Source organism: Heptranchias perlo, chromosome 25, assembly GCF_035084215.1.
Source record: "Heptranchias perlo isolate sHepPer1 chromosome 25, sHepPer1.hap1, whole genome shotgun sequence".
Classification (NCBI taxonomy): domain Eukaryota; kingdom Metazoa; phylum Chordata; class Chondrichthyes; order Hexanchiformes; family Hexanchidae; genus Heptranchias; species Heptranchias perlo.
This window is the reverse complement of record NC_090349.1, coordinates 12,057,712-12,084,875: the sequence shown is the minus strand read 5'-3', so window position 1 is coordinate 12,084,875 and position 27,164 is coordinate 12,057,712. Positions and strand designations below refer to the sequence as shown.

At 46.3% G+C, this 27,164-nt stretch overlaps 1 protein-coding gene across 1 annotated transcript in view; it reads left to right on the top strand.

Moving 5' to 3' along the window:
- LOC137342350 (BICD family-like cargo adapter 1) overlaps positions 1-27,164 on the top strand; it is a 69,842-nt gene that overhangs the window by 37,459 nt on the left and 5,219 nt on the right. The window contains exons 5-8 of the mRNA XM_068006285.1: positions 13,544-13,723; positions 19,339-19,557; positions 20,823-20,953; positions 26,662-26,782. Coding sequence (XP_067862386.1) covers positions 13,544-13,723; positions 19,339-19,557; positions 20,823-20,953; positions 26,662-26,782 — 651 coding nt within the window. The remainder of the gene's footprint in view (positions 1-13,543; positions 13,724-19,338; positions 19,558-20,822; positions 20,954-26,661; positions 26,783-27,164) is intronic.

The following is a 27,164-nucleotide window of genomic DNA, read 5'->3' as shown; positions in this document are numbered from 1 at the left end:
GCAACCACAGAGAGAGATGCATCGCAGAAGGCACTACCCTCGCCACAGGGTCTACAGACCGAGGCTCAGCTTCCTGGACCTCTCTGAGGAGCAGTGCATACGGAGGCTCAGAGTCAGTCGCCAGGTAGTCGCAGACATCTGCAGCCTCGTTAATGACGAGCTGCTCCCGGATGGACCAAGCAGCATCTTCTTACCTGTCGCCGTCAAAGTCACCATTGCCCTCAACTTCTTTGCCTCCGGATCCTTCCAGGGTGCCACCGGGGACATCACCAGGGTCTCTCAGTCGTCTGCACACAAGTGCATAAGGCAGGTCACCGACGGCTTGTTTCACAGGACCTCGCACTACATAAACTTCCCCATGGAAGACCGCAGCCAGATGGAGAGGGCAGTTGGATTCCATGCTGTGGCTGGCTTCCCACGGGTGCAGGGTGTAATCGATTGCACCCATATAGTAATACGGGCACCTCCACACGAGCCAGGACTGTTCATCAACAGGAAGGGGTATCACTCCATGAACACTCAGCTCATCTGTGACCACCGCAAGAGATTCCTACATGTGTGCGCCAGATACCCTGGCAGCTGCCACGATTCCTTCATCCTCAGGGAGTCCACCGTGCCGCCCCTCTTCCACTTGCCCAACACCTGCAAGGGCTGGCTCCTCGGGGACAAGGGATATCCCCTGCACACGTGGCTTATGACACCTCTGAGGAACCCCACCACCGAGCCACAGCGTCGGTATAACGACAGCCACGTCGCTACCAGGTCCACAATTGAGCAGGCTATAGGGCTGCTCAAGATGCGCTTCAGGTGCCTTGATCAGTCTGGGGGAGCGCTCCAATACGCGCTTGGCAGAGTGGGACGCATCATAGTCATCTGTTGTGCCCTGCAAAACATGGCACAACAGAGAGGGGTGCCGCTGGAGGAGGCCCCATCCACATCCGCCACCCATATTGAGGACGAGGAGGAGGAGGAGGGGGCCGAGGAGGAATGACCCGTGGGCAGAACAGCGGCTCACCTGGCTGCTCGTGAGGCCAGGGAGGCACTGATATGTGAACGGTTCTCCTAACATCAGACTGCCTGAAGAGTCCAGACCTCATCACCTGGACAGAGGAGCGGCCATACCAGCCCCCTCCCCTGCCCCCTGCACGGAATAGTGGTGCAACTACACCTGCACCCACTGTAGTATGACCCAATGGGTGGGACCAGGTGTTCGTCTTCATGGTGAGCCCCACGAAAGGGACCTATTGCACAAGCCAGTCAAGAATGGGCAAGACGTGGCAGTAGTGGTGATAACAATGGGGTTTATTGCGGATGTGCACTAAACAAATATAAATAAAAACATGACGGATCGTCATACACCCTCGTGCATTCCCTTTGTGCTCACAACACCTTCGCCTTGTGCTTCTGGGAACCCCTACGTGGTGCTACCCCTGTGGCTTCAGCAGAGGTAGTGGCAGGTTGCTCTTGTTCATGCCCTGACCGATTAGATGCTTTGGGCCGACGCCCTCTGGGTTTCGGTGCCCGTGAGGGCCCCTCCAAAGACTGCTCCTCCTGCACCTGTGCAGGGGCAGACTCGGCCACCTGGAGAGGGGGCAGCATTGCGGGTACTGGTTGAGAGGGGGGCAATGGGTGAGACGTGGGGGCACTTTGAGTGGTGTCCCCACTTCCATGTCCCCTTTCACCATCATCCCTCTCGTGGCCCAGGCCCACATCACTCCTTCCACCCTGCTGGACGGCAGTTTGGAGGACCTGATTGAGGCCTTGGAAGGCCACCTGTAATGTATCTGTCAGCCTGTTTAAGGCAGCAGAATGTTGCTCACCCTGAATCGAACGGCCGTTGTCGGGGCCTGGATGGACTCATTGCTGAGCTGTGCTTGACGCTCGAGGGAGGCTAGCCTTTCCTCCATCGCAGACATTCCCGCACCTACCCGCGACACTATCTCGCAGATACCCTCCTGTACCTGTGCCACCATTCCCCTCATGCAGGAGTTGGACTCCTCCATCACCTGCGCGATTGTGGAGAGTGCGCGTGGCAACTGTTCCAGCACCTCGGCAATGTGCTGCTGCCCCTCGACAACTCTCCTTTTCATGGCTGGCCCCCAGGGTTCAGCATCTGGGTCCAGCTGAGCAGAGCCTGGAGAAGAGTGCTCCCACCGACGCGGACTCTCCATGGCTGCCCCTGCCACCAGGGTCTGCTCGTGCTCACATGTGCGTGGTGACTCACTATGTGCAAGCCTAACTAAGTGAGGACGGGGACCCACCGAGGTGTGTGTATCTGCGCTGGTGGATGCAAGGCTCGGATGTGACGATGGATCCTCAGAGACCAGCAGGTCCTCTGAGGAATCGCCCTCCACGCTCACTGTGCTCACAGACGGCCCTGCAAGAGAACAGAAAGCAATATTAGGCATGTGGACAGATGTTGAGGTGCGGCAGATGCCAAGTGATGCTAAGATCATTCGCTATCATGTGTGCTGCGTGTTAGCTTTCTGTCGTTTGTGCAGCCCCAGCCTCGCCATCCGCCACGGACAGGCACTCCAGCGTGTGGCTGAGATCTAACGCCTGCTGCTCCACGTCCGTTAGCACCACCTGGTGTGGCGGGCCCCCTCCGGTCCGTGCCCTCTCCCGGGTGTTCTGGCATCTCTTCTCCTGTCAAGGCAAAACACAGAGGCATGATTGAGTGATGCTTGCATGGTGAGACGCTGCATGCATTGGTGTGGGTGGGTTGAGCGTGAGGGAGATGGATGGGAGGATGCGTGTGCCACATGGCCATGACATTGTATGGGGATTGGGGTGCGTGGTAGTGTTCGAATGGGGACAGGGGCGGTGAGTACATGCAGGCACAGTGAGGATGATAGTTGAGTGGATGTGAGGAGTGATGCGAGAGCATTGTGGTGGCGGTGCAGAAGGGGTTGTGTGGTGGTGGAGGTGATGTGGGAGAATGAGTAAGTGTACTCACTTTGCCTGACCTAGTTAGGTCATTAAATCTCTTGCGGCACTGGACCCAGGTCCGTGCGACGTTGCCGCAGCTGCTGACCTCTTCTGCCACCTCCGACCATGCCTTCCTCGTGGTGGAGAGAGGGCACTTCCTCCCATCCGATGGGAACAATGTTTCCCTCCTGCTCCTCACCCCATCCAGCAGCAGCTGGAGTGAGAAGTCCGAAAATCTTGGGGCAGCCTTCCCCCTGGAGTGCTCCATGATGTTGCAGTCGTTGTTTGCAGCAGGAGGAGCATTGGTGGACTGTCCCTTTAAATAGAGCTCCACCAGCTGTCAGATGTTACTGCGCATGCGCAGTCCGCCTGGCGCGCAGCTGAGCAGCGGGAAACCCGGAACCAAAGGTAAGTGGCTTCAATTATCCTATAATTGCGCGCGGAGCTGACTGATTTCACCGGGCGCATTACCCACGCGCCCAATAGAACCCCCGCCGAGAACCTGCAGCCCTGGTAATATCGAGCCCTTAGTGTGAGAAAGCAGGATGTTCAGAGGAAAGGGATAAAAATAGAGAAATCTATGGAGACCTAGCCAATGAATCACAAATTACTTTTAATATTGAGAAATTTAAAAGATCATATTTATCTTTAGGATAAAACCAGGGGACGGCCACGGTGTTACTTGCAGTTCCAGCTTCAGGGAGAGAGAGCTTTCAGGCCTGAGGCTGTCAGCCATGGTATCGGGAACTGGATGTAAGAGTGGAGAGTGGGGGCTGGTATAGCCAGGGCAGGCATGAGAAGGAGAGAACAGAAGAAAACTAGAACACTTATGGCAGGGAAGGGAACTCTGAGGAAGCATGAGCCTGGGAGGGTGGATAAAATGGGATGGAGTGGAGAGCTATAATGGCGAATGAAAATTTACCCCAACAGTCTGGATCGTAGTTGGCATGGATCAATCAGTAGCGTTAGAAGCTCACAACAGTACTATAATCATAGAATATAACAGACACGCACAGGACTTTAATAAGATTTCTTGTGTATGTCAGACTGTCGGGCAGTTTGTTTATTCATTGGTTGTACTTAGTCCCTTTTTGTTTCACTTTTCCAATTAGTTATTTTCTACTTTCATTATTCACCAATATATTGCACAAAACTTTCTCCCCAGTCACTTTCCAGCAAAAATAATCCTGAGATACAATTGCCTCGAGAGTAAACACACAAAATTCAATAATTCAGAAAGAAATACACACTTTGTTACCCTTCCCATTTTCCAAGCACTCCTGCCCACACCATCACAAACAGCCAATGCACCACCAGGAGTGCCTAACACCCCAAGGTCTTGGAAGAGTTCCCTTTCTCTGAGCTACTTTTGCCACCACCACCCCCCCGCCTTTCCTAATTCACTTGCTTCTTCCTCAATTAAATGATGTAAATGAAAAGAAAAAGTTCCCCCCCACCCCCCATCCAAGAGCTCATGGAAGAGTTTCTCTTCCTTGACCCCCCTCATGGCCACCCCTGCACACACCGGGCCTTATGAACATCTCTGACCCTCCACCACTACTTTACTGGCCCAACATTCTGAAGCAAACAACTATTTTAGAACTGCCATGAGCTACCATGTGGCCAGCCTCCATCGCAATGCATGTGCAAAGGGTATGATTATACTGTGAGGCTGATGCAACATAATCAATAAACCACAGTAAAACACCCAGAAACCATCATGTAGCCCTAGGCCACAGATTTCCCTATGTTGTCTTTCTCCCTCTTACCTCGCAGAAGCTCCAAGTTCCACACTTTGTCACTCATCAACAACTCCAACCCAGCTGCCTCGTGCTCCCAAGTCCGCTCTCCTGATTTACAAGCTCAATCAACCATCACCCTCATACAAGGCCATCCTCCTCCTCCCCACTCCTGAGATATCAGCCCCTCTCCAGACGCTTTCCTGGGTGAACTCTGGGCCTCCAACCTCCTGCTCCAGTTCTTCTGCTCATGCTCTTCACTCTCCCACCCAAATTTCATGGACTTCATCATTCACTCACTGCACTCCCCCTCTCCCACATTTCATAGACTTCATCACATGCTCCTTTATTATTTTCTTAAACTAATTGTACCCCTATTGATTTATTTTTATTATTAAGCAATCAGATTTAATCACAATTTATCTTGTTACGGGCTAGGTATGTAATTTTAAAACATGCACACAGGATATTAAGTACAAAGATAAATGTAATTTTGCATAATGAAATAGACTTTAAAGGAATAGAATTATCATAAAAGATGAATTTAATTGAGTACAAAAGTAAACTGAGGATTGCAAGCCAAATATTAGAGATGAAAAAATAAATTTTAAAATGATTTGCTTTAGAAAGCAAATAAGATTATTTTTATTTTAATATTCTGCATAATATTTTACAATTACATTTAATATTTTTGTCTGTGAACAACAGCACAGGAGATCTACTAGTTAATGGTGAGGATGTAAAATATTACAGAACAATTCGTTTCAATAAATCAAGCGAATCAAAAAATAAATCGTGGTTTAAAAAGTGACCAAAAGCTGGAGGCTATTATTATGGATGAGAGCGCAGTTCCAAAGGCAAGTAAAATATTGAAGTGGATCAATAGAATGTTAGCCCAAGGAGTGCTATTGACACCCAATTAAGCATTAGCAAGATCAGCATACTCAGAAGATATAGAGATAATGGAAAGGATTCAGTAAAACAGTGATGATTGCAGGTTGGGTCGTCAAGCTATGAGGAGAGGCTAAAGAAAGCAGATCAATTTTCTTTGAAAATAAGATTCAAGCCAAGTCAAAATATGGTTCAAGTTTCCAAAATAATGAGGGATTCAACGCATGGAGAACCAGAGGAAACAATAATAGACTGAAGCAACTATAAGCTTAAAAATCTTCCTCACAAAGACTCAGCAGCTTTTGGAATAGGTTACCATCTAGTCCAGTAAATTGTGCTTTTGCGGAAAGATTCAAGAAGTATTTGGATCAATTCCTGACTCATTAAGGAGTAGAGGGATGTGGGGAAGGGTCATGAAATTGTTGATCAAGTCCTGAAAAAGGACCTAGACTTCAGAGCAAGCTGAATGAATGGACGTTCCTATATTCTTGCATTTATGTGTGTGCGTGCAAGTAAGTATAGGGCCTGAGAGAGGGCAGGTGGATTTTTGTCTGGATATAAATGTAAATAGGAGCAGTAACAGTAAATATACATATAACATAAAAGCATCCTGTTTTAAGATAATCTTGTGGAATTGGGCAAGGATCAACCCTGTTGGGATTCAACAAATGCCCCCCCCCTTAAAGGGGCAACACAATTAGAATTTTAGGGAAATAACCTGAAACGGTCCTATTTTGAGAGAGGCTGGTGGAATTGTAGGGGCTAGGCATCAAGTGTTTCCTCAAAAGGAGTAATGCCACTAAAAACGTGGCGAAGGGTGGTACATCCAAACTAACTAAAATAACAAAATCAACAGTATGAAAGGGTTCCCTTCCTGATTATGTATGATCTGTGTGGGGAATCAAACTCGTGACTTTAGAATTTTAAGTGGCACACTGTTACCAAGTAGTGCCTTAGTATAATATGAAAGGATACTAGTTTAAGTAAGCCAGTGGATATATGGGGCTAGGTCCTAGGGCATTGCTGCAGGAATTCTTCAGGACAGTGACCTAGGCCCAACCATCTTCAGCTGCTTCATCAATGACCTTCCCTCCATAATGTCAGAAGTGGGGATGTTCGCTGATGATTGCACAGTGTTCAGTTCCATTTGCAACCCCATAAATAATGAAGCAGTCCATGCCCACATGCAGGAAAACCTGGACAACATCCAGGCTTGGGCTGATAAGTGGCAAGTAACATACACACCAGACAAGTGCCAGGCAATGACCATCTCCAACAAGAGAGTGTCTAACCACCTCCCCTTGACATCCAACGGCATTACCATCACTGAATCCCCCACCATCAACATCCTGGGAGTCACTATTGACCAGGAACTTACCTGGACCAGCCACATAAATACTGTGGCTACAAGAGCAGGTCAGAGGCTGGGTATTCTACGGCGAGTGACTCACCTCCTGACTCCCCAAAGCCTTTCCACCATCTACAAGGCACAAGTCAGGAGTGTGATGGAATACTCTCCACTTGCCTGGATGAGTGCAGCTCCAACAACACTCACGAAGCTCGACACCATCCAGGACAAAGCAGCCCGCTTGATTGGCACCCCATCCACCACCTTAAACATTTACTCCCTCCACCACCAGCGCACCGTGGCTGCAGTGTGTACCATCTACAAGATGCATTGCAGCAACTCGCCAAGGCTTCTTGATAGCACCTCCCAAATCCGTAACCTCTACCACTTAGAAGGATAAGGCCAGCAGACGCATGGGAACAACACCACCTGCACGTTCCCCTCCAAGTCACACATCATCCTGACTTGGAAATATATCGCTGTTCCTTCATCGTCGATGGGTCAAAATCCTCGAACTCTCTACCTAACAGCACTGCGAGAGAACTGCTGCAGTCTGTGCAGTGAAGGTACAAGAAGGTGGCTCGCCACCATCTTCTCAAGGGCAGTTAGGGTTGGGCAATAAATGCTGGCCTTGCCAGTGATGCCCACATCCCATGAATGAATTTTTAAAAAAAGGTAAGCCTAACCACACTAAGAGTCATCAAAGTGTCTCCCTTATACGGGGCAACATGAGTGGAAGTTCAGGGAGAGAATATGATCGGGGCTTTACTGGCAGAGACGAAAAAGGAAAAGGATTTGGAACTGATCGTTGCTTGTACCTTGAAAGCATCTGGTATGGTAAATCAAGTACCAGGGTACATCTGGAGAGCACTGGACGACAAGTCAGAGCAAGTTTTACTGACCAGTCGATGGTGAGGCCAGTCTGAAAAATAGTGAATAGTTGTGGTCACCCATCCGAAAAAGGATATAGATGCATTAGAAAGGGTTCAATGAAGAGTGACGAGGATGGATTCCAGCCTTTTGAAGACTACGTTATGAAGAATGGCTCATTTTTTCAGAGGAGGTTGAGGAAGGAACTTAGTTCCCCTTAAAATGTCAGCTGTGGCTCAGTTGGTAGCACTCTTGCCTTTGAGTCAGAAGGCCATGGGTTCAAATATCACTCCAGAGACTTGAGCACAAAATCTAGGCTGACAATCCAGTGCAGTACTGAGGGAGTGCTGCACTGTTGGAGGTGCCACCTTTCAGGTGAGACATTAAACCAAGGCCCCATCAGCCCTCTCAGGTGGATGTAAAAGATTCCATGGTACTATTTCGAAGAAGAGCAGGGGAGTTCTTCCTGGTGCCTTGGCCAATATTTATCCCTCAACCAACATCACTAAAACAGATTATCTGGTCATTATTACATTGGTGTTTGTGAGACCTTGCTGTGTGCAAATTGGCTGCCTCGTTTCCTACATTGCAACAGTGACCATACTTCAAAAGTACTTAATCGGCTGTTAAGTGCTCTGGGGTGTCCTGAGGTCGTGAAAGGTGCTGTATAAATATAAGTCTGTCTTTAAAATAGGGGATCAAAAGTTGATGTGGGAGGAAAGCCAATAGTACAATAATCATACTTGGACTCTGGATGAAGAAGACTTATTGGCACAAATGGCTTTTCCCACTCCAGACTTCGTTCTTATGTGTGTGCCTTTTGACTAAGTGTATAGAGCTTGAAGCAGTGTATGATAAAGAAAGACTTTCTTGTATGGCGCTATATAAATGCAAGACAGACTTGCATTTCTATAACTCCTTTCATGACCTCAGGGCGTCCCAAAGCGCTTTACAGCCAATGAAGTACTTTTGAAGTGTGGTCGACTGTACGGGCTCGATATTAGCACCCGCGATTGGGTGCGTTCCTGGCTGGGGGGCTCCGAAAATCGAAGAATCCCGGAGCGGATCTGGAACCCGGCTCCAACCTGCCCACTTCGGGATCCCCACAGACGCGCTGACGTGCGCGCGCAGCCCCCCAATGTGGGACTCCCGCAGGCAATTAAAGCCGGCGGGGTGCCACTTAAAAGCATTTATACTGGTATTTCAGGTCGTTAACAGACCTGATTAAGGAGATATTTTACATGGGGTGGGATTTTACAAACAACTGGGACTGTTTCCCGTACTGGGGGAAACACTCCCAGTTGAAATGGACGTGTTGCAGCTATCAGCCTGTGGCAGCTGCAAACGTCCATTTGACAGGTGCGGGGGGGAGACCCTCACTCATTGCAGGAGACCACTCTGTCACTTTGGACAAAGTTTGGCCTACACCACCCTCCTCCCAACAATCAAATTCACCAACTTGCACACTTACCTCGGGGTCCAGAGACATGTACCTACCTTGCGGCCCCCTCAGATGTACATCTTCCGGATGGGGGCCACCGTAGCTGCAGTCATGACCTCCTCGGAGGGCGAACAGCATCACCGGCCACGCTGTCCACCTGACACGTGGAGCTCCACAACACAGTGCTGTGACACATCCACCTGCACAGCAGGAGGGATGACAAAGGCAGAGAGAGATGCGTCGCAGAGGGCACTACCCTCGCCACAGGGTCCACAGACCGAGGCTCAGCTTCCTGGACCTCTCTGAGCAGCAGTGCACACGGAGGCTCAGAGTCACTCGACATGTAGTCGTGGACATCTGCAGCCTCCTTCATGCCGAGCTGCTCCCGACTAGCTCGAGCACCATCTTCTTACCTGTTGCTGTCAATGTCAATACTGCCCTCAGCAACTTCTCCTCCGCATCCTTCCAGGGTGCCACTGGGGACATCTCCGATGTCTCTCAGTCGTCTGCACAAAAGAGCCCTGCAAATACACCTACACCCACTCTGCAGTGACACAATGGGTGGCATCAGATGTGGGTCTTCATTGTGATCCTCAGGAAAGGGCATTATTGCACAAACCAGACGAGATTCGCAAAGACGTGGCAGTAGTGGTGCCAATATAATATGTGATGTGAGTTGGTCAGAAATTAAATATCAGTAAAAACCATGACAAACCCTCAAACACCCTTGTGCATCCCCTTCATGCTCACGACACGTTTGCCTTACGCTGCCTACTGCACATATGTGATGCATGCCCTGTGGCTGCAGCACAGGTAGTGGCAGGTTGAGTGAGGCTGACCGTGAAAGAGATGCATGAGAGGGTGAGAATGAGATAGAGCCATGAGATTGTATGAGGATTGGGTTGAGTACTGGCGAGTTGAGTAAGTGCAGGTAAGATGAGGATGAGCTTTGAGTGGGTGTGAGGGGTGATGTGACAGAGTAGTATTGGCAGTGCAGAAGGAGATGTGGGGTGGGGGCGGTGATGTGGCAGACGGAGTGTAGGGGAATGAGTAAGTGTACTCACTTTGGCTGACCTACTTAGGTCATTGCAGCGCCTCCTGCACTGTATGCAGGTGCGCGATATGTTGGTGGTGCAGGTGACCTCCTCTGCCACCTTGAGCCAGGCCTTCTTGGTGGCAGAGGCAGGCCGCTTCCCGCCCGCCAGGGGGAAGATCTCTGTCCTCCCCCTCCTCCTCACCCATCCAATTAAACCTGGGAGCAGCCTTCCCCCTGGGCTGCTCCATGCTGTAAATTTTCCTATTTCTTGCAGCATCAGTCAGTGGAGGACTGCCCCTTTAAATAGCGCTCCTCCAGCTGGCAGACCTTACTGCGCATGCGCAGTCCGCCCGACGTGCAGCTCAGCAGCGGGGAACCCGGAAGACCAGATAAGTGAATCCAATTAGCCTGCAATTGCGCGCGGGGCAGACTGATTTCACCGGGCGCGTTACCCACGCGCCCAATAGACCCCCCCGCCGCCCTCCTAATATCGAGCCCTATATCTCTGACACAGAATGTGTTTTTGCTTTGATGCAGTGTGCACTTTCAGCTGCGTGAAAGGAAAAAAAGGGAGACTTGCATTTATATATAATGCCTTACCATGTCTCCAAAATGTCCCACAGTGTTTCATATACCATTAATTACTTTGAATTGGAATAACTGTTGTTATGAGGGCAAATGTAGCAGCCAATTTACAAGATCCCACAAAGAGCAATTGAATGAATGACCTGTTTTTTGTGGTGTTGCTTGAGGGGGGTGTGGAGGGGGAGGGGCAGTACTATTGACTCGGACACTGGGACAACTCCCTGATCTTCAAAAAATGCAATGGGATTTGTGACTTGCAGTTGAGCCACAGGAACAGGTAGACAGTTTACAGTTTTTTTTTGTGCGTGCAGACGAGAGAGGGTGTGTATTACATTTGAGCATGTTTGTAGTTGTAATTCCTGATTACAGGGAACCCACATAAATACATGTGAGGCTATTTTTTGTCTCCAGGTTAGAATCTATAACGTGCCAACTGATTAGTAAAGCAAGTGATTTCTTGTAAGAAGTAATTATCACTCAGTTCTGCTTGAACCAATACTTGCACTGCCTCCTGTGCTTTTTATGCAAAATTACAGTGGCCGGGCATCATAGAATCATAGGTTACAGCACGAAGGAGACCTTTCGACCCATTGAGTCCATGCCAGCTCTATGCAAGAGCAATCCAGCTAGTCCCACTCCCCTGTCCTATCCCCATAACCCTGCAATTTTTTTCCTTTCAAGTTTTCCTTATCCAGTTCCCTTTTGTAAGCCACAATTGAATCTACCTCCACCATCCCTACCGCCCCCGGCAGTGCATTCCAGATCATAGCCACTCACTGCGTAAAAAAAGTTTTTCCTCATGTCACCTTTGGTTCTTTTGCCAATCACCTTAAATCTATGTCCTCTGGTTCTTGACCCTTCCGCCAATGGAAACAGTTTCTCTCTATCTACTCTGTCTAGACCCTTCATGATTTTAAATACCTCTTTCAAATCTCCTCTCAATCTTCTCAGTTCCAAGGAGAACAACCCCAGCTTCTCCAGTCTATCCACGTAACTAAAGTTCCTCACCCTGGAATCATTCTAGTAAATCTCTTCTGCACCCTCTCTAAGGCCTTCACATCTTTTCTAAAGTGCTGTTCCCAGAACTGGACACAATACTTCAGTTGTGGTCGAACCAGTAAGGTTCATCATGACTTCCTTGCTTTTGTACTCTATGCCTCTATTTATGAAGCCCAGGACCCCGTAAGCTTTTTTAACCACTTTCTCAACCTGCCCTGCCACCTTCAACGATTTGTGCACATTTACCCCCAGATATCTCTGTTCCTGTACCCCATTTAGAATTGTGCCCTCTAGTTTATAGTGCCTCTTCTCGTTCTTCCTACCAAAATGTATCACTTCGCATTTTTCTGCGTTAAATTTCATCTGCCGCATGTCCGCCCATTCCACCAGCCTGTCTATGTCCTCTTGAAGTCTTATCACTATCCTCTTCACCGTTCACTATACTTCCAAGTTTTGTGTCATCTGCAAATTTTGAAATTGTGCCCTGTACACCCAAGTCCAAGTCATTAATATATATCAAGAAAAGCAGTGGTCCTAGTACCGACCCTTGGGGAGCACCTCTGTACACGTCCCTCCAGCCCGAGAAACAACCATTCACCACTACTCTCTGCTTCCTGTTACTTGGCCAGTTTGTATCCATGCTGCTACTGTCCCCTTTATTCCATGGGCTTCAATCTTGATGACCAGCCTATTATGCAGCACCTTATCAAACGCCTTTTGAAAGTCCATATAAACCACATCAACTGTATTGCCCTCATCGACCCTCTCTGTTACCTCATCAAAAAACTCTATCAAGTTAGTTAAACACGATTTGCCTTTAACAAATCCGTGCTGGCTTTCCCTAATCAATCTACACTTGTCCAAGTGACTGCTAATTCTGTCCGGGATTATTATTTCTAAAAGTTTCCCCACCACCGAGGTTAAACTGACTGGCCTGCAGTTGCCAGGTTTATCCTTACACCCTTTTTTTGAACAAGGGTGTAACATTTGCAATTCTCCAGTCCTCTGGCACCACCCCCATATCTAAGAATGTTTGGAAGATTATGGCCAGTACCTCCGCAATTTCCACCCTTCCCTCAGTTACCTAGGATGCATCCTGTCAGGACCGGGTGACTTATCTACTTTAAGTACAGCTAGCCTTTCTAGTACGTCTTTATCAATTTTCAGCCCATCCAGTATCTCAACTACATCTTCCTTTACTGAGACTCTGGCAGCATCTTCTTCTTTGGTAAAGACAGATGTAAAGTACTTATTTAGTATCTCGGCTATGCCCTCTGCCTCCATGAGTAGATCTCCTGATCGGCCCTACCCCTCTTACTACCTGTTTACTTTTTACATGTCTATAGAAGACTTTTGGATTCCCTTTTATGTTTGTCGCAGTCTATTATCATACACTCTCTTTGCCCCTCATTTCCTTCCGATCAAATCGCACTACAAGTGGTAAATGTAGAAATTGCTCCATGCCAAATCAGTTGTACTATGAATTATGCTGTGCACGCTATCTGTAATAGTATGCCTAGAGGTATAGCATATGTATAAAGATATATTTGTTACTGAAATCTTGTTCTGACTTTGGGGAGGCCTAGTATCTATGAGAGCAAAGATGGATCTCCAGCTTGGCTTGACTTGATCTTGACCAGGTCTGGCTCATCATCTTTTTATGCAGGAATAATTCTAATATCATGCCTTGTGCTCTGGTTTCATAGTTAAGGCAGAACCAACTAGAACTCCATGAAGTACGGATGTCTCACCGGCAGCTCCAGGTGAAAGTGGATGAAATGAATGAGGAGATGAGTCTACACAGTGTGAGCCCAACAAGTACATCGTTACTGTCTGAAATTGAGCAGAGCATGGAAGCAGAGGAGCTGGAACAGGAGAGAGAGCAGGTACACACAAAAGCACAACTAGACCACACATCTATACAAGCACTGGCCTTCACCTCTGGACTAGACAGCCTGCACGCTCAGCGTCCTGCTCAATCCAATATCTTGATCACTTCCAAGACTCACCCATGTTTCACTACCACCACAGCCAAAACCCTAATTTATGCTTTTTGTCACCTCCAGACTTGGTTTCCCTATTGCCTTCCTCACCAAGCCTCCAAGATACCCCCTCCTTAAACTCCGACTGTTTGCATCCTATCTCGCACAGTCGTCTTTGCCCATTACTCCAATCTTTTTAGTCTGCATTGGCTCCCTATCTCCCAAGACAATGGGCTCGATATTAGGAGGGCGGCGGGTTCGCAGCGGGGGGCGATTGGGCGCGTGGGTAACGCGCCCGGTGAAATCAGTCTGCCCCGCGCGCGATCGCAGCTTAATTGGATCCACTTACCTGGTCTTCCGGGTTCCCCGCTGCGGAGCTGCGCGTCGGGCGGACTGCGCATGCGCAGTAAGGTCTGTCTGCTGGAGGAGCTCTATTTAAAGGGGCAATTAGGGATGGGCAATAAATGCCGGCCTCGCCAGCGACGCCCACATCCCATGAACGGATTTTAAAAAAATGCCTCCACTGACTGATGCTGCAAGAAATAGGAAAAATTACAGCATGGAGCAGCCCAGGGGGAAGGCTGCTCCCAGGTCCCACACAAGAGGTTAGAGTACAAAATTAAAGCACATGGGATTGGGGGGAATATACTGGCATGGATTGAGAATTGGTTGACAGACAGGAAACAGAGAGCAGGAATAAACGGGTCTTTTTCCGGGTGACAGGCAGTGACTAGTGGGGTACCGCAGGGATCAGTGCTTGGGCCCCAACTATTCACAATATGTATCAATGATTTGGATGAGGGAACTGAATGTAACATTTCCAAGTTTGCAGACGACACAAAGCTGGGGTGGAATGTGAGCTGTGAGGAGGATGCAAAGAGGATCCAATGTGATTTAGACTAGTTGGGTGAATGGGCAAGAACATGGCAGATGCAGTATAATGTGGATAAATGTGAGGTTATCCACTTTGGTTGTAAAAACAGAAAGACAGATTATTTTCTGAATGGTGATGGATTGGGAAAAGGGGAGGTGCAATGAGACCTGGGTGTCTTTGTACACCAGTCGTTGAAAGCGAGCATTCAGGTGCAGCAAGCAGTAGGAAGGCGAATGGTATGTTGGCCTCCATTGCAAGAGGATTTGAGTGCAGGAACAGGGATGTCTTACTGCAGTTGTACAGGGCCTTGGTGAAACCACATCTGGAGTATTGTGTGCAGTTTTGGGCTCCTTATCGGAGGAAGGATGTCCTTGCCATGGAGGGAGTGCAACAAAGGTTTACCAGACTGATTCCTGGGATGGCAGGACTGACGTATGAGGAGAGATTGGGTCGACTAGGCCTATATTGACTAGAGTTTCGAAGAATGAGAGGTGATCTCATCGAAACATATAAAATTCTAACAGGACTAGACAGACTAGATGCAGGGAGGATGTTCCCGATTGATGGGGAATCCATAACCAGGAGCTACAGTCTCAGTATACAGGGTAAGCCATTTCGAACAGAAATGAGGAGAAATTTCTTCACTCAGAGGGTGGTGAATGTGTGGAATTCTCTACCACAGAAATGTAAGGAGTCGCACAACACCAGGTTATAGTCCAACAGCTTTATTTAAAATCACAAGCTTTCGGAGCTTTGCACCTTCGTCAGGTGACTCCTTACATTTGTCCACCCCAGTCCATCACCAGCATCTCCACATCATGTCTACCACAGAAGGCAGTGGAGGCTAAGTCATTAAATATATTCAAGAAGGGGATAGATATATTTCTTAATGCTAAAGGGATCAAGGGATATGGGGAAAAAGCGGGAACAGGGTACTGAGTTAGACGATCAGCCATGATCATTTTGAATGGCAGAGCAGGCTCAAAGGGCTGAATGGCCTACTCTTGCTCCTATTTTCTATGATTCTATGATCAGCCATGAGCAAATCTCTACGTTCTTAGGTAAAAATAAAAGTGCAATGTTTTCAACCACAAATCTTCACGTTTAATCAACAAAACAATTTTGGAAGGAACAAGTAAAATACTTTCATAGATGCAAATAATTGCCTTTCACAAAATACAATAACAAAAGGAGATGAAGAACATCATTCGCCTGCATCCTCCGCACCTCCTCCCCCATGAAAGTTGATTCAGCCGTCTGCATATAGACTGGGAACACTGAAGGTGCACTCTGCGTTGGTGCTGCTCATTTTTTTATGCGTTCGTGGGATGTGGGCGTCGCTGGCATAGCCAGCATTTATCACCCATTCCTAATTGCCCTTGAGAAGGTGGTGGTGAGCCACCTTCTTGAACCACTGCAGTCCGTGTGGTGAAGGTTCTCCCAAGCGCAGTTAGGTAGGGAGTTCCCGGATTTTGACCCAGCGACGATGAAGGAACGGCGATATATTTCCAAGTCGGGATGGTGTGAGATTTGGAGGGCAACGTGCAGATGGTGTTGTTCCCATGTGCCTGCTGCTCTTGTCCTTCTAGGTGGTAGAGGTCGCGGGTTTGGGAGGTGCTGTCTAAGAAGCCTTGGCAAGTTGCTGCAGTGTATCCTGTGGATGGTACACACTGCAGCCACGGTGCTCCAGTGGTGAAGGGAGTGAATGTTTAGAGTGGTGAATTGGGTGCCAATCAAGCGGGCTGCTTTGTCCTGGATGGTGTTGAGCTTCTTGAGTGTTGTTGGAGCTGCACTCATCCAGGCAAGTGGAGAGTATTCCATCACACCCCTGACTTGTGCCTTGTAGATGGTGGAAAGGCTTTGAGGAGTCAGGAGGTGAGTCACTCACCGCAGAATACCCAGCCTCTGACCTGCTCTTGTAGCCACAGTATTTATGTGGCTGGTCCAGTTAAGTTTCTGGTCAATGGTGACCCCAGGATGTTAATGGTGGGGGATTCGGCGTTGGTAATGCTGTTGAATGTTAAGGGGAGGCGGTTAGATGCTCTCTTGTTGGAGATGGTCATTGCCTGGCACTTGTCTGGCGCGAATGTTACTTGCCACTTATCAGCCCAAGCCTGGATGTTGTCCAGGTCTTGCTGCATGCGGGCACAGACTGCTTCATTATCTGAGGATTTGTGAATGGAACTGAACACTGTGCAATAGTCAGCGAATATCCCCATTTCTGACCTTATGATGGAGGGAAGGTCATTGTTGAAGCAGCTGAAGATGGTTGGGCCTAGGACACTGCCTTGAGGAACTCCAGCAGCAATGTCCTGGGGCTGAGATGATTGGCCTCCAACAACCACTACCATCTTCCTTTGTGCTCGGTATGACTCCAGCCACTGGAGAGTTTTCCCTCCGATTCCCATTGACTTCAATTTTAGGGCTCCTTGGTGCCACACTCAGTCAAATACTGCCTTGATGTCAAGGGCAGTAACTCTCACCTCACCTCTGGAATTCAGCTCTTTTGTCCAAGGCTGTAATGAGGTCTGGAGCCGAGTGGTCCTGGCGGAACCCAAACTGAGCATCGGTGAGCAGCTTATTGGTGAGTAAGTGCCGCTTGATAGCACTGTCGATGATATCATCTGTCATCAGTATGAGATGAAGATGCAGTGCTTCCTGCATCAGGAAAAGTGTTTGTGAGCATCAGATCAGAACTGCAGTATTTAAATGGTTGTGATCTCAGGTTTTATTGGGCATAACACTAATTTTGGAATTCATCTTTCAGAGGCAATTATCAGGTTTAGTTGTGTTTAACCCTAAAATCAAAGGCTTGTTTGTGATTCAGTCTTTCCAGAGCTCTACAATAGTGAAGCAATTCAGTTAGAAGTTGGTAATTAGAAATTGTGATTGCCGAAGGTGAATAGGTAGAGACAGGTGTTCTAGAAAGTTTGCAGGAAATCATGATGTGGTAATTGGAGGGAATTTCAAATAGCCCAGAGGTAAAATGGCTCCAGATGTTGCTATGCGTAGCCATTAGCATGCACTGGGGCTGGCTCTGGTTGTTGCCATGCATGGAGTTGGCTCTGGTTATTACCATGGGCCGGCTCCGGCTGTTACCATACACGGGGCCGGCTCTGGTTATTACCTTGGGGCTGGCTCATCAACAACAACTTTCATTTATATAGCGTCATTAACGTAGTAAAACGTCCCAAGGTGCTTCACAGGAGCGATTTATCAAACAAAATTTGACACCGAGCCACATAAGGAGATATTAGGTCAAGTGACGTCTGAGGTAGGTTTTAAGGAACGTTAAAGGAGGAGAGAGAATTAGAGGGGCGGAGAGATTTCGGGAGGGAATTCCAGAGCTTAGGACCTCGGCAGCTGGTTATTACCATGAGGCTGGCTCTGATTGTTGCCGGGTACTGCAGTTGCTTTGGGTGTTCCCATGAGCACTGGCAAGCTGCCTTTTGCCATGATCTGTGTCTAGCTCCAGGTTTTGTGTGATTTCTTGATGTGCTGTATGTGTAGTGGTACCTTCATCTTACAAATAATTACAAAGAATGTACAGCACAGAAACAGGCTAGTCATGAGCCTCCACCCACCCTTCTTCATCTAACCCTATCAACATATCCTTCTATTCTTTTCTCCCTCATGTGTTTATCTAACTTCCCCTTAAATGCATCGATGCTCGTCACCTCAACTACTCCTTGCCACTTTCTGGGTGAAGACGTTTCTCCTGAATTCCCTATTGGATTTGATAGTGACTATCTTATATTTATGGCCTGTAGTTCTGGTCTCCCCCGCAAGTGGCAACATCTTCTCTGCGTCTACCCTATCAAACCCTTTCATAATCTTAAATTTATCAGGTCACCCCTCAGGCTTCTCTTTTCTAGAGAAAAGAGCCCCAGCCTATTCAATCTTTCCTGATAGGTATAACCTCTCGATTCTGGTATCGTCCTAGTAAATCTTTTTCGCACCTTCTCCAGTGCCTCTATATCCTTTGTATAGCGTGGAGACCAGAACTATGCTCAGGACTCCAAGTGTGGTCTAACCAAGGTTCTATACAAATTTAACATAACTTCTCTTCAATTCTATCCCTCTAGAAATGAACCCTGGTACTTGGTTTGCTTTTTTTATGGTCTTATTAACCTGCATCACTACTTTTAGTGATTTGTGTACCTGTACCCTTCAACCCCTCTGCTCCTCTTCCCCGTTTGGACTCTTTTATTTTCCAACGAGTATGTGGCCCCTTTATTATTCCCACCAAAATTACCACCTCACACTTATCTATATTGAAATTCATTTGTCAATTACATGCTCATTCTGCAAGTTTATTAATGTCTTCCTGTATTTTGTTGCAGTCCTCCTCAGTATTAACTATACCCTCTCCACCTCCCCCCCCCCCCCCCCCCAATGATTTGGTGTTGTCTGCAGATTTTGAAATTGTACTTCCGATTCCTGAGTCCAAATCGTCCCAGCACCAATCCCTGTGGAGTACCACTTCCCATCTTTTGCCAGTTTGAGTAATTACCTTTAACCCCTACTCTTTGTTTTCTGTTTTGTAACCAGCTTGCAATCCATGTTTCTACTTGTCCTCTGACTCCCCTGACCTTGCTGTATGTTTCACTAATAAACTCACAGCATTATTCTTCTTTCACCACAGCTGAGAATAGAACTCTGGGAGGCTTACTGCCAAGTGCGCTCACTTTGCTCCCACCTGAGAGGAAATGACATCACAGACTCTGCACTTTCCACTGACTCCTCTATGGACGAATCCTCTGACACCTCCTCTGCCAAAGATATCCCTACAGGGAGCCTACACACAGCACTGCACGAGCTCAAACGTCTGATCCAGAACATCCTTGATGGAAATGAGTCTACGGTATGTTAGCTTGTATGAACTCAAGAAGAACTCCAATGCATCACAGATGTACACACTGGGCAAACTCAAACGAAAGTCTGGCATATCCTCATGCCCTTTTATTCAACTTTCAGTGTGCACAGCTCCCTATAGATTAGCAGACGAATGGAACAGACTCCCATCAAAAGCAGTTATTATTGTGTTGTTTAACTCTTACAGAAAGGAGTTGAATGAACACCTGGTTAAGAATAGGGTTGATTGTTATTAGTATAAGTACAGATAAAGATTATGAACTTATAGGAATTGTGTGTGTCAGGATTCAGTGTGGTACCTCTATGTATGTGTGTGACATTTACAGAGCATTCTATAATCTCTGATGAGTGATGGTGTAACTTTTTCATTGTGCTTGTGTAACTTGTGTACTAAACTAGTTGATGTCTGCTGCTCACCTAACCCAAGGGTGGTTTATTTTGACATGGTATTTAAATGGAAAAGTGTTCACTCCCAAACATTAACATTTTTTATGTTTAAGCAAAAAGAAGCACGTGCCTCCATGCCAAATAACAAGCACAATTTATCTCCCCCCCCCCCCCCCCCCCCCCGACTGCCACACACACACACACACACACACACACACACACACACACACACATTTCACAACGGAAGCCAGATGCAGTTTCCACCATAAATTTTGTAAAACCTGACACCAAAGCGACTCTCAGACTTCACTTCCTATTCTATGTAGTAACCGGTCAATGGTGGCCAAAATACATGGTCACTGCCACCCAGCACTCTTTTTTGGGCACCGGGAGTACTGCACTCTCATTCAACTGCTATGTTGTAAAATGTTCTGAGGGCTCAGCAATTTAAAATTGCGCTATTTGACGTGCTTGCACATGCTTTTTTTTAAAAACACAAACGATGTTAATACTTAGGAGTGGAACACTTTCCTATTTTAGGTGTCCAGTGTCAGCATGAAGCACTCCTGGGTCAGGAAAAGCAAAAAAAGCAGCTGTGGAATCAAACACCTACTGCACTGCCCAAACTTCACAAGGGCCTACCAACCAGTGTTGCTTTTCTATTTTTTCCCGCTAGCCCCGTACTATAAACACCTTAGAAAGTGACTCTGTTGGGCCGGTTTATAAATCCAGCGTTGATTTACAGATTAGAGACAGTGGGCTAAGATTTCCTTTGTGTGAAAAGTGTAGTGAATTGTAAACCCTGCGTGCTCTCACTAGGATGATTTCATAAGACGTACCCTCTTGCTGAACTTATCGTCCTTACAGGTTGTGCTGCTGAGAGTCGAAATGAATGCAATGAAAGAGGAGAGAGACAAGCTGAAAGTGTCATCTGAAGAAAAAGAACAAGACAAGCAGCTTCAGAAAGCTTTCAGCGACCGGGACAAAGCCATAGCAAAGTAAGAAACTTCTCTGAAGAGAGTGAAAGGCTATGAGGAGCTACTGACTAAGATGAGTCACAATTAATTTTGTGGCTGGTGACAATCTCAGCATATATCTCATTCCAACACTAGCTTGGGCAATATCACCCCACATCCCCCTCCCTCAAACAAATACTTCAATATCATGAATTAAAATCACCCCCTTTCTATTGGGCTTTGTACTGATATCAGCACTGTTCAAATGGGCATGTGGTCTGAATAAGCCTGTGATCTACTGTCCATATATCCAGGTAACAGCGTAAAGGTTACTCCAGTGTGGAGCCTTGATGACATCTAACTGCCATCTCTTCTGTATTCCTAAATTATTGGATTTACTATGTATGAAAACTGCTGGTCTTGCTCTCTGACTCACCTGTCTAAAGGCATTTGTCGAGCTACAGCTCCAATTATATAGACCTGAATATAACTGTACACCAAGAAGAGGAAGTGAAGGTCTTCCACTAATGAGCATTTACTGTCACCGTTTCAAACAGATCTGATGGTGCCCAATATGTAAGAGAAATTAATTCAACACTACTTCAGTAACCTATTCTTCCCTCTTTTTCTCCCCCACCCACCGAAACAGATAATACACACACTTTTGTACCTTTTGACATTCAAAAAGTCTTTGACAAAACCTATCAGAGAAGATTTAAAGCTGAAGTAGAAGCTCGTGGGATCAGTGAAGTTGTAAATTAGATTGTTAATTGGCTGGGTATCTGATTAGCTATAAATGGTAGTAACTGGGCTGTTGAGCTCTCCAGGGAACAGTTCTTTAGCCCTGCCCTATATTATAATTATTGGAGCAGGGGATAGCGCAGCATGTTGGAGCATCAACATAGAGTGGCTATGCAATGCAAATTAGTGTCTGTGATCCCACACCAGTAAGTTCCCAATCCCGACCTTATGGCTATGCAGAGACCAGATAATAAATTGGAGGGAAAGTCAACCTTGGGCCACTCTCTCGTGATGCCTAGGAACTGTTTTGGAGTGATATTGGAGACCTGGAAGCTAGCCACATACAGGGAGACTATGGAAAAAGTGGGAACGTAATCTGGAAAAAGGGGGTAAATGTGAGATGACTTCATGGCACACAGACTGATCCAGGCAGAGCTTAATATCAATCTCCTTCCCCCTCCCGCCACCACCCCCGCACCCAACCTTTACAAATTTTTACTTTTGCAGATCAAAGTGTAAAACTACAATCCCTTTCTCCTATTCTGACTTGCCCCTATTTACAATTGTGTTTCCCCTTTTTTGGTTCTCTGCATTTTACTGTTTTGCTTGTGCATCATTTAGTTCATCAATCCTGTATTCACTTCGCCGTGGTTAAACTCCAGATCCAGTCAAACTGGAATCTATGATGTTTTACTACGTTAAAGGCGCTATATAAATGCAAGCTGTTATGACCTATATAGAGCTCTGTGAAGCATGCTTTAGGAACAGACTTAAAGCACTAAATATCTACAGACCAGTTGGCCTGCAAACTCAAGGGAATGAGTGAGATGAAGCTGTGGTTAAAATATTCCTAAGGAGTTCCATAAATAAAGAGATTACAGTTAAGGACTGGAGAGTGGTTCCTCTAATTTGGTATTTAAAAAGTGAAACGTGAATCTGACAGAGCAAGTCCAGGAGTAATGTCAGGAAGCACCTCAACACAAAGAGGGAAAAGTTTGGGAATCATTCAAGAGCCAGTTGGATGCTGTGATGGAGGGGGCATGGGTTCCTATGGAAGGATGGGCTGATGGTTTCCTTCATCTGTTGTTATCTTTCTCCAATTCTGACCCCTTGTTCATGCCCCACTTCCGTCGCCCTACCATTGGCAGCCGTGCATTCTGCTGCTAGACCCCAACCTCTGGATTACCCTCCCTAAACCTCTCCGCCTCTCTACCTCTCTCTCTTTTAGGACGCTCCTTAAAACCTACCTCTTTGATCAAGCTCTATTTTAATGTCTCCTTCTTTAGCTCGTGACAAATTTTGTCTGATTACGCTGCTGTGAAGCACCTTGGGATGTTTTTGCTAGGTTAGAAGTGCTATATAAATGCAAGTTGTTGTAATGGGGAAAGTGCTGCCAGTGTTCATCTAAAGAACATAGAGACTATTGACAGTCGCTATTAGTAGTGCGACTAGTAGTAAGATCATTTTAAAGTCTAATGAATACACGACTGACTCAAAGGTTCAAATGATGGAAAATGACAGATGTGATTATTCATTCTGTTGTAACATTTAAAATTTTGCTGGCAGTCAGGGGTTGTTGAACAAAGCATGGTGTACAGTACCAGTTTAAGTAAAAAAAAAAATATATGGAGCTCTGCACCCCTCCCACTCGAGGGTGCTGTGAATTGGCACAATAACCACAATTCACACATACACACACCCCTCAGAAGTCCAGCCAGTACAGCCTTGCTTGTTGTGGTATAACTGGAACAGCAGGTATGTGGAAAGAAAAAAGAAATTAAATTTCTATAGCACCTTTCACGTCCTTGGGATGCACCAAAGTACTTTTAAAGTGTAGTCACTGTTGTAATGTAGGCCAACAGGGCAGCCATTTTATGCACAGCAAAGTCCAACAAATGGCAATGAGATACATCGCCAGTTAATCTGTTTTGACGGTGTTGGTTGGGAGATAAAAGTTGGCCAGGATATTGGGAGAACTCTTCTGCTCCTCTTCAAATAGTACCATGGATCCTTTACATCCAGCTGAGAGGGCAAACAGGGCTTTGGTTTAATGTCATAAAAACTTAAGAAATAGGGGCCTGCTCTGCCATTCAATAAGATCATGGCTGATCTTCGACCTCAACTCCACTTTCCCGCCCGGTCCCCGCATCCCTTGATTCCCTTAGAGTCCAAAAATCTATTGATTTCAGCCTTGAATATACTCAACGACTGAGTACCCACAGCCCTCTGGGGTAGAGAAGTCCAAAGATTCACAACCCTCTGAGTGAAGAAATTCCGCCTCATCTCAGTCCTAAATGGACAACCCCTTATCCTGAGACTATGCCCCTTAGTTCTAGACTCCCCAGCCAGCGGAAACAGCCTCTCATCATCTACCCTGTCAAGCCCTCTAAGAATTTTATACGTTGTGTCTCATCTGAGAGACAGCACCTTCAACAGTACAGCAGTCCCACAGTGCTGCACTGAAGTGTTGGCCTAGATTATGTGCTCAAGTCCTAGAGTGGGGCTTTATCTTATGACCTGCTGACTCAATGGTGAGTGTTTTATCAATCAAGCTGCTTAATATCCTATTAACTACCTGGATTGAAAATTTTAAAAACCACAAAAAACAAAGTAATGACAAATTAAAAAGGCACAAGGCATCATGTGCTACTATAGCTGGCGGAAGATAAAGAGGCTGTGAGGTTATTGTGGATGTCCGTTTTGAACGTTGGGAGTTGTGAGAATGAATGAATATTCTGGAACTTTGCTTGAATACATTCAGGGATTATGGAATATTTATACAAGACTTTCTCTCAGGAGATTAAATATTGTACATGGTCTTTGGAAGGAGAGGGCTTAATGGGCCAAATGAACTTTTCTCATTCCATGCTTTTTTTTCCCCCCTGTTCTTGTGAGTGAAAAAATATGAAGGGAAAATGAGGACAAGACAAGAAAGAAACGGGGAGACGGATTGCACCAGGGCTGTCAGTTCCACTTGTACCCTCAACTTGGCCATAAACAAACTGGCTGACTATCAGGATAAAACATTTTGTATGAAATTTCTTTCAGCATTGGATGCTATAGATAAGATGAAAATTGCTGGAATAGTTCTGGGAAAAAGTCTACATTTTATATATTTTTTTAAAATCTCAAATGAATGGATCATAATGACCCAATTAAATGCTAACAGTAGAGTTTAGTCAGAACTTGTAGATTACCATAAGGACATAAGAAGCCAAGTCCCAGTGATCTTATTTTGTCGATTTAGGTCCATCTGCAGGATCTATTTTAAAAAAAATTTGTTCCTGGGATATGGGCGCGCTGGCAAGGCCTGCATTTATTGCCCATCCCTAATTGCCCTTGAGAAGGTGGTGGTGAGCCACCTTTTTGAACTGCTGCAGTCCGTGTGGTGAAGGTTCTCCCACTGTGCTGTTAGGAAGGGAGTTCCAGGATTTTGACCCAGCGACAATGAAGGAACGGCGATATATTTCCAAGTCGGGTGGTGTGTGACTTGGAGGGGAACGTGCAGGTGGTGTTGTTCCCATGTACCTGCTGCCCTTGTCCTTCTAGGTGGTAGAGGTCGCGGGTTTGGGAGGTGCTGTTGAAGAAGCAGGATATTTTCATCTCTCAATTTCTCGTTGAATCAGGAATTGAAACACACCAGGCATGATAGGGCAGGTAGCACATGTGACCTACCGATAGTGAAACTTGTGTGGTGTTTTTAGAGATACTCTAGAGTGCTGCTACTATCCTTGTGGGGCAACAGGGTGAGTGAAAAATCCAGTTTTGAGATTAAACTGATCCTTATCCTAGATCAACCTTGGACAGGTCCTTAGCTTCTGTCTTGAAGCTGTACCTTGACAAGAAAATGCTTTGGTTCCTTGTCAGAATCAGAGTCTGACATTCACACATTGAGTCCTTTCAATATTCCTGGAATCTGTTTATTTTGCATACTTCAAATCTGCTTGAACTTGCTTCACTAGATTCTTGAGTTTTACAGCATCAAAAAGGACCTTTTTTTGCAGAATGTTTTCACCCAGTAGGTAGTAGAATTCTAGAATAATTTACCTGATAAGGCTAGTCAAGTGGAGAAATTGAATATGTTCAACAGACTATTCGATGCATTTCTGGAGAGAGGGGGGTCTGGTGAGAATGCAGGTAAATGGATTTTGAGATCTATCAAAAAGGGATGGGTTTGTTGGGCTGCTTGGTCCTTTCTTTTTCTAAAAGTTCTTAAGCTATTTTTAAACTGTTCTATAAAGTAACACCAGTGAGTCTAAAGTAGTTCTTCAAGTTATGTTTAACCACTGTTGGTGTGCATCTGCAAACAGGTCGTGGCTGAGAAAATGGTCAGGATAGCCATGAGCTAATGAGTAGGTTGGAGTTGGCCCTTTCATACCTCCTTCTGTTAAGTATTGTTCACATTTCAGTGAACTTCCTCTTTTGTTTATTTTTTAAAAGTGAAATGAGATTCCCACCAATAACTGATAGTGTACAGACCTGGTCTGTGAAGATAACCCAGGTCATCCTTTCAGAAAAACAAATTGGGCCTGAGTTAAATTGGGTTTGGATCAGGTGTAGAGCATTTCCACCACCCCCCCCCCCCCCCCCACCACCGATTTTTGCTCCCCCTCTCCTGAAAGTACTAACTCGTGGATAATGGTTCCACGGGTTCTGGCCATCTCTGGTACCTCGCCCAAACACTATGTGACAGCAAGTTTTGGATTGTTGATCGGGGTGAGGAGAGTGGTGTATCACAGTTGATCCTATCTTCATTCAATGTCCATATGTGCACTTAACAGATGATGTTGGATAGTGATCGGGAATAAAAACTGTAGCTGATGCCCCCACCACCCAGTTATATCTTAGATTCCCTACAGTTTCCTATAGATCACCAAACCTCGGATCTTACTAGTGCATTTACCAAGTGACTCATTAGGGGGGAGCGCATGCTTCTTTCAACGTGCTACATGGGTGGATATGAAATATATCAGTGTAATGACAGGTAACATTCTGACTTTCTGTTACAGGAAGAACACTCTGGAAATGGAACTGGCCAAGTGTAAGATTGACATGATGTCACTCAACAGCCAGCTCCTGGACGCAATCCAGCAGAAACTCAACCTCTCGCAGCAGCTGGAGGCCTGGCAGGTAGGTCAACGGTCAGGGTGAACCATTGGGTCAAATGCCTACTTTAACGGAGTCTGTTTTGAATGGAGTTTTAATTGATTCGTATTATCACTACATTTTATTAGATCTTAATGCAGTTACTGAACATGCTTCATTGTTTCCACACAATCGTCAGAAGGAAATGTTGCTTAAGACGTGGTGTTGCTATTTGAAATGTGTGGATCTGTCTCCAAAGGTGGATTTTATCTTAGTGTTTACTGGAATAACTGTAGTGGATATCTCATGAGACAATTCCTTTTTCTTTTTCTAACTCAATGCTCTTGATTATATTGGGATAATCTCACTGGTAAACATTGATCCTTTTAAGAGAATCCCCTTAATGTACTTCCAGTTAATCTATTTA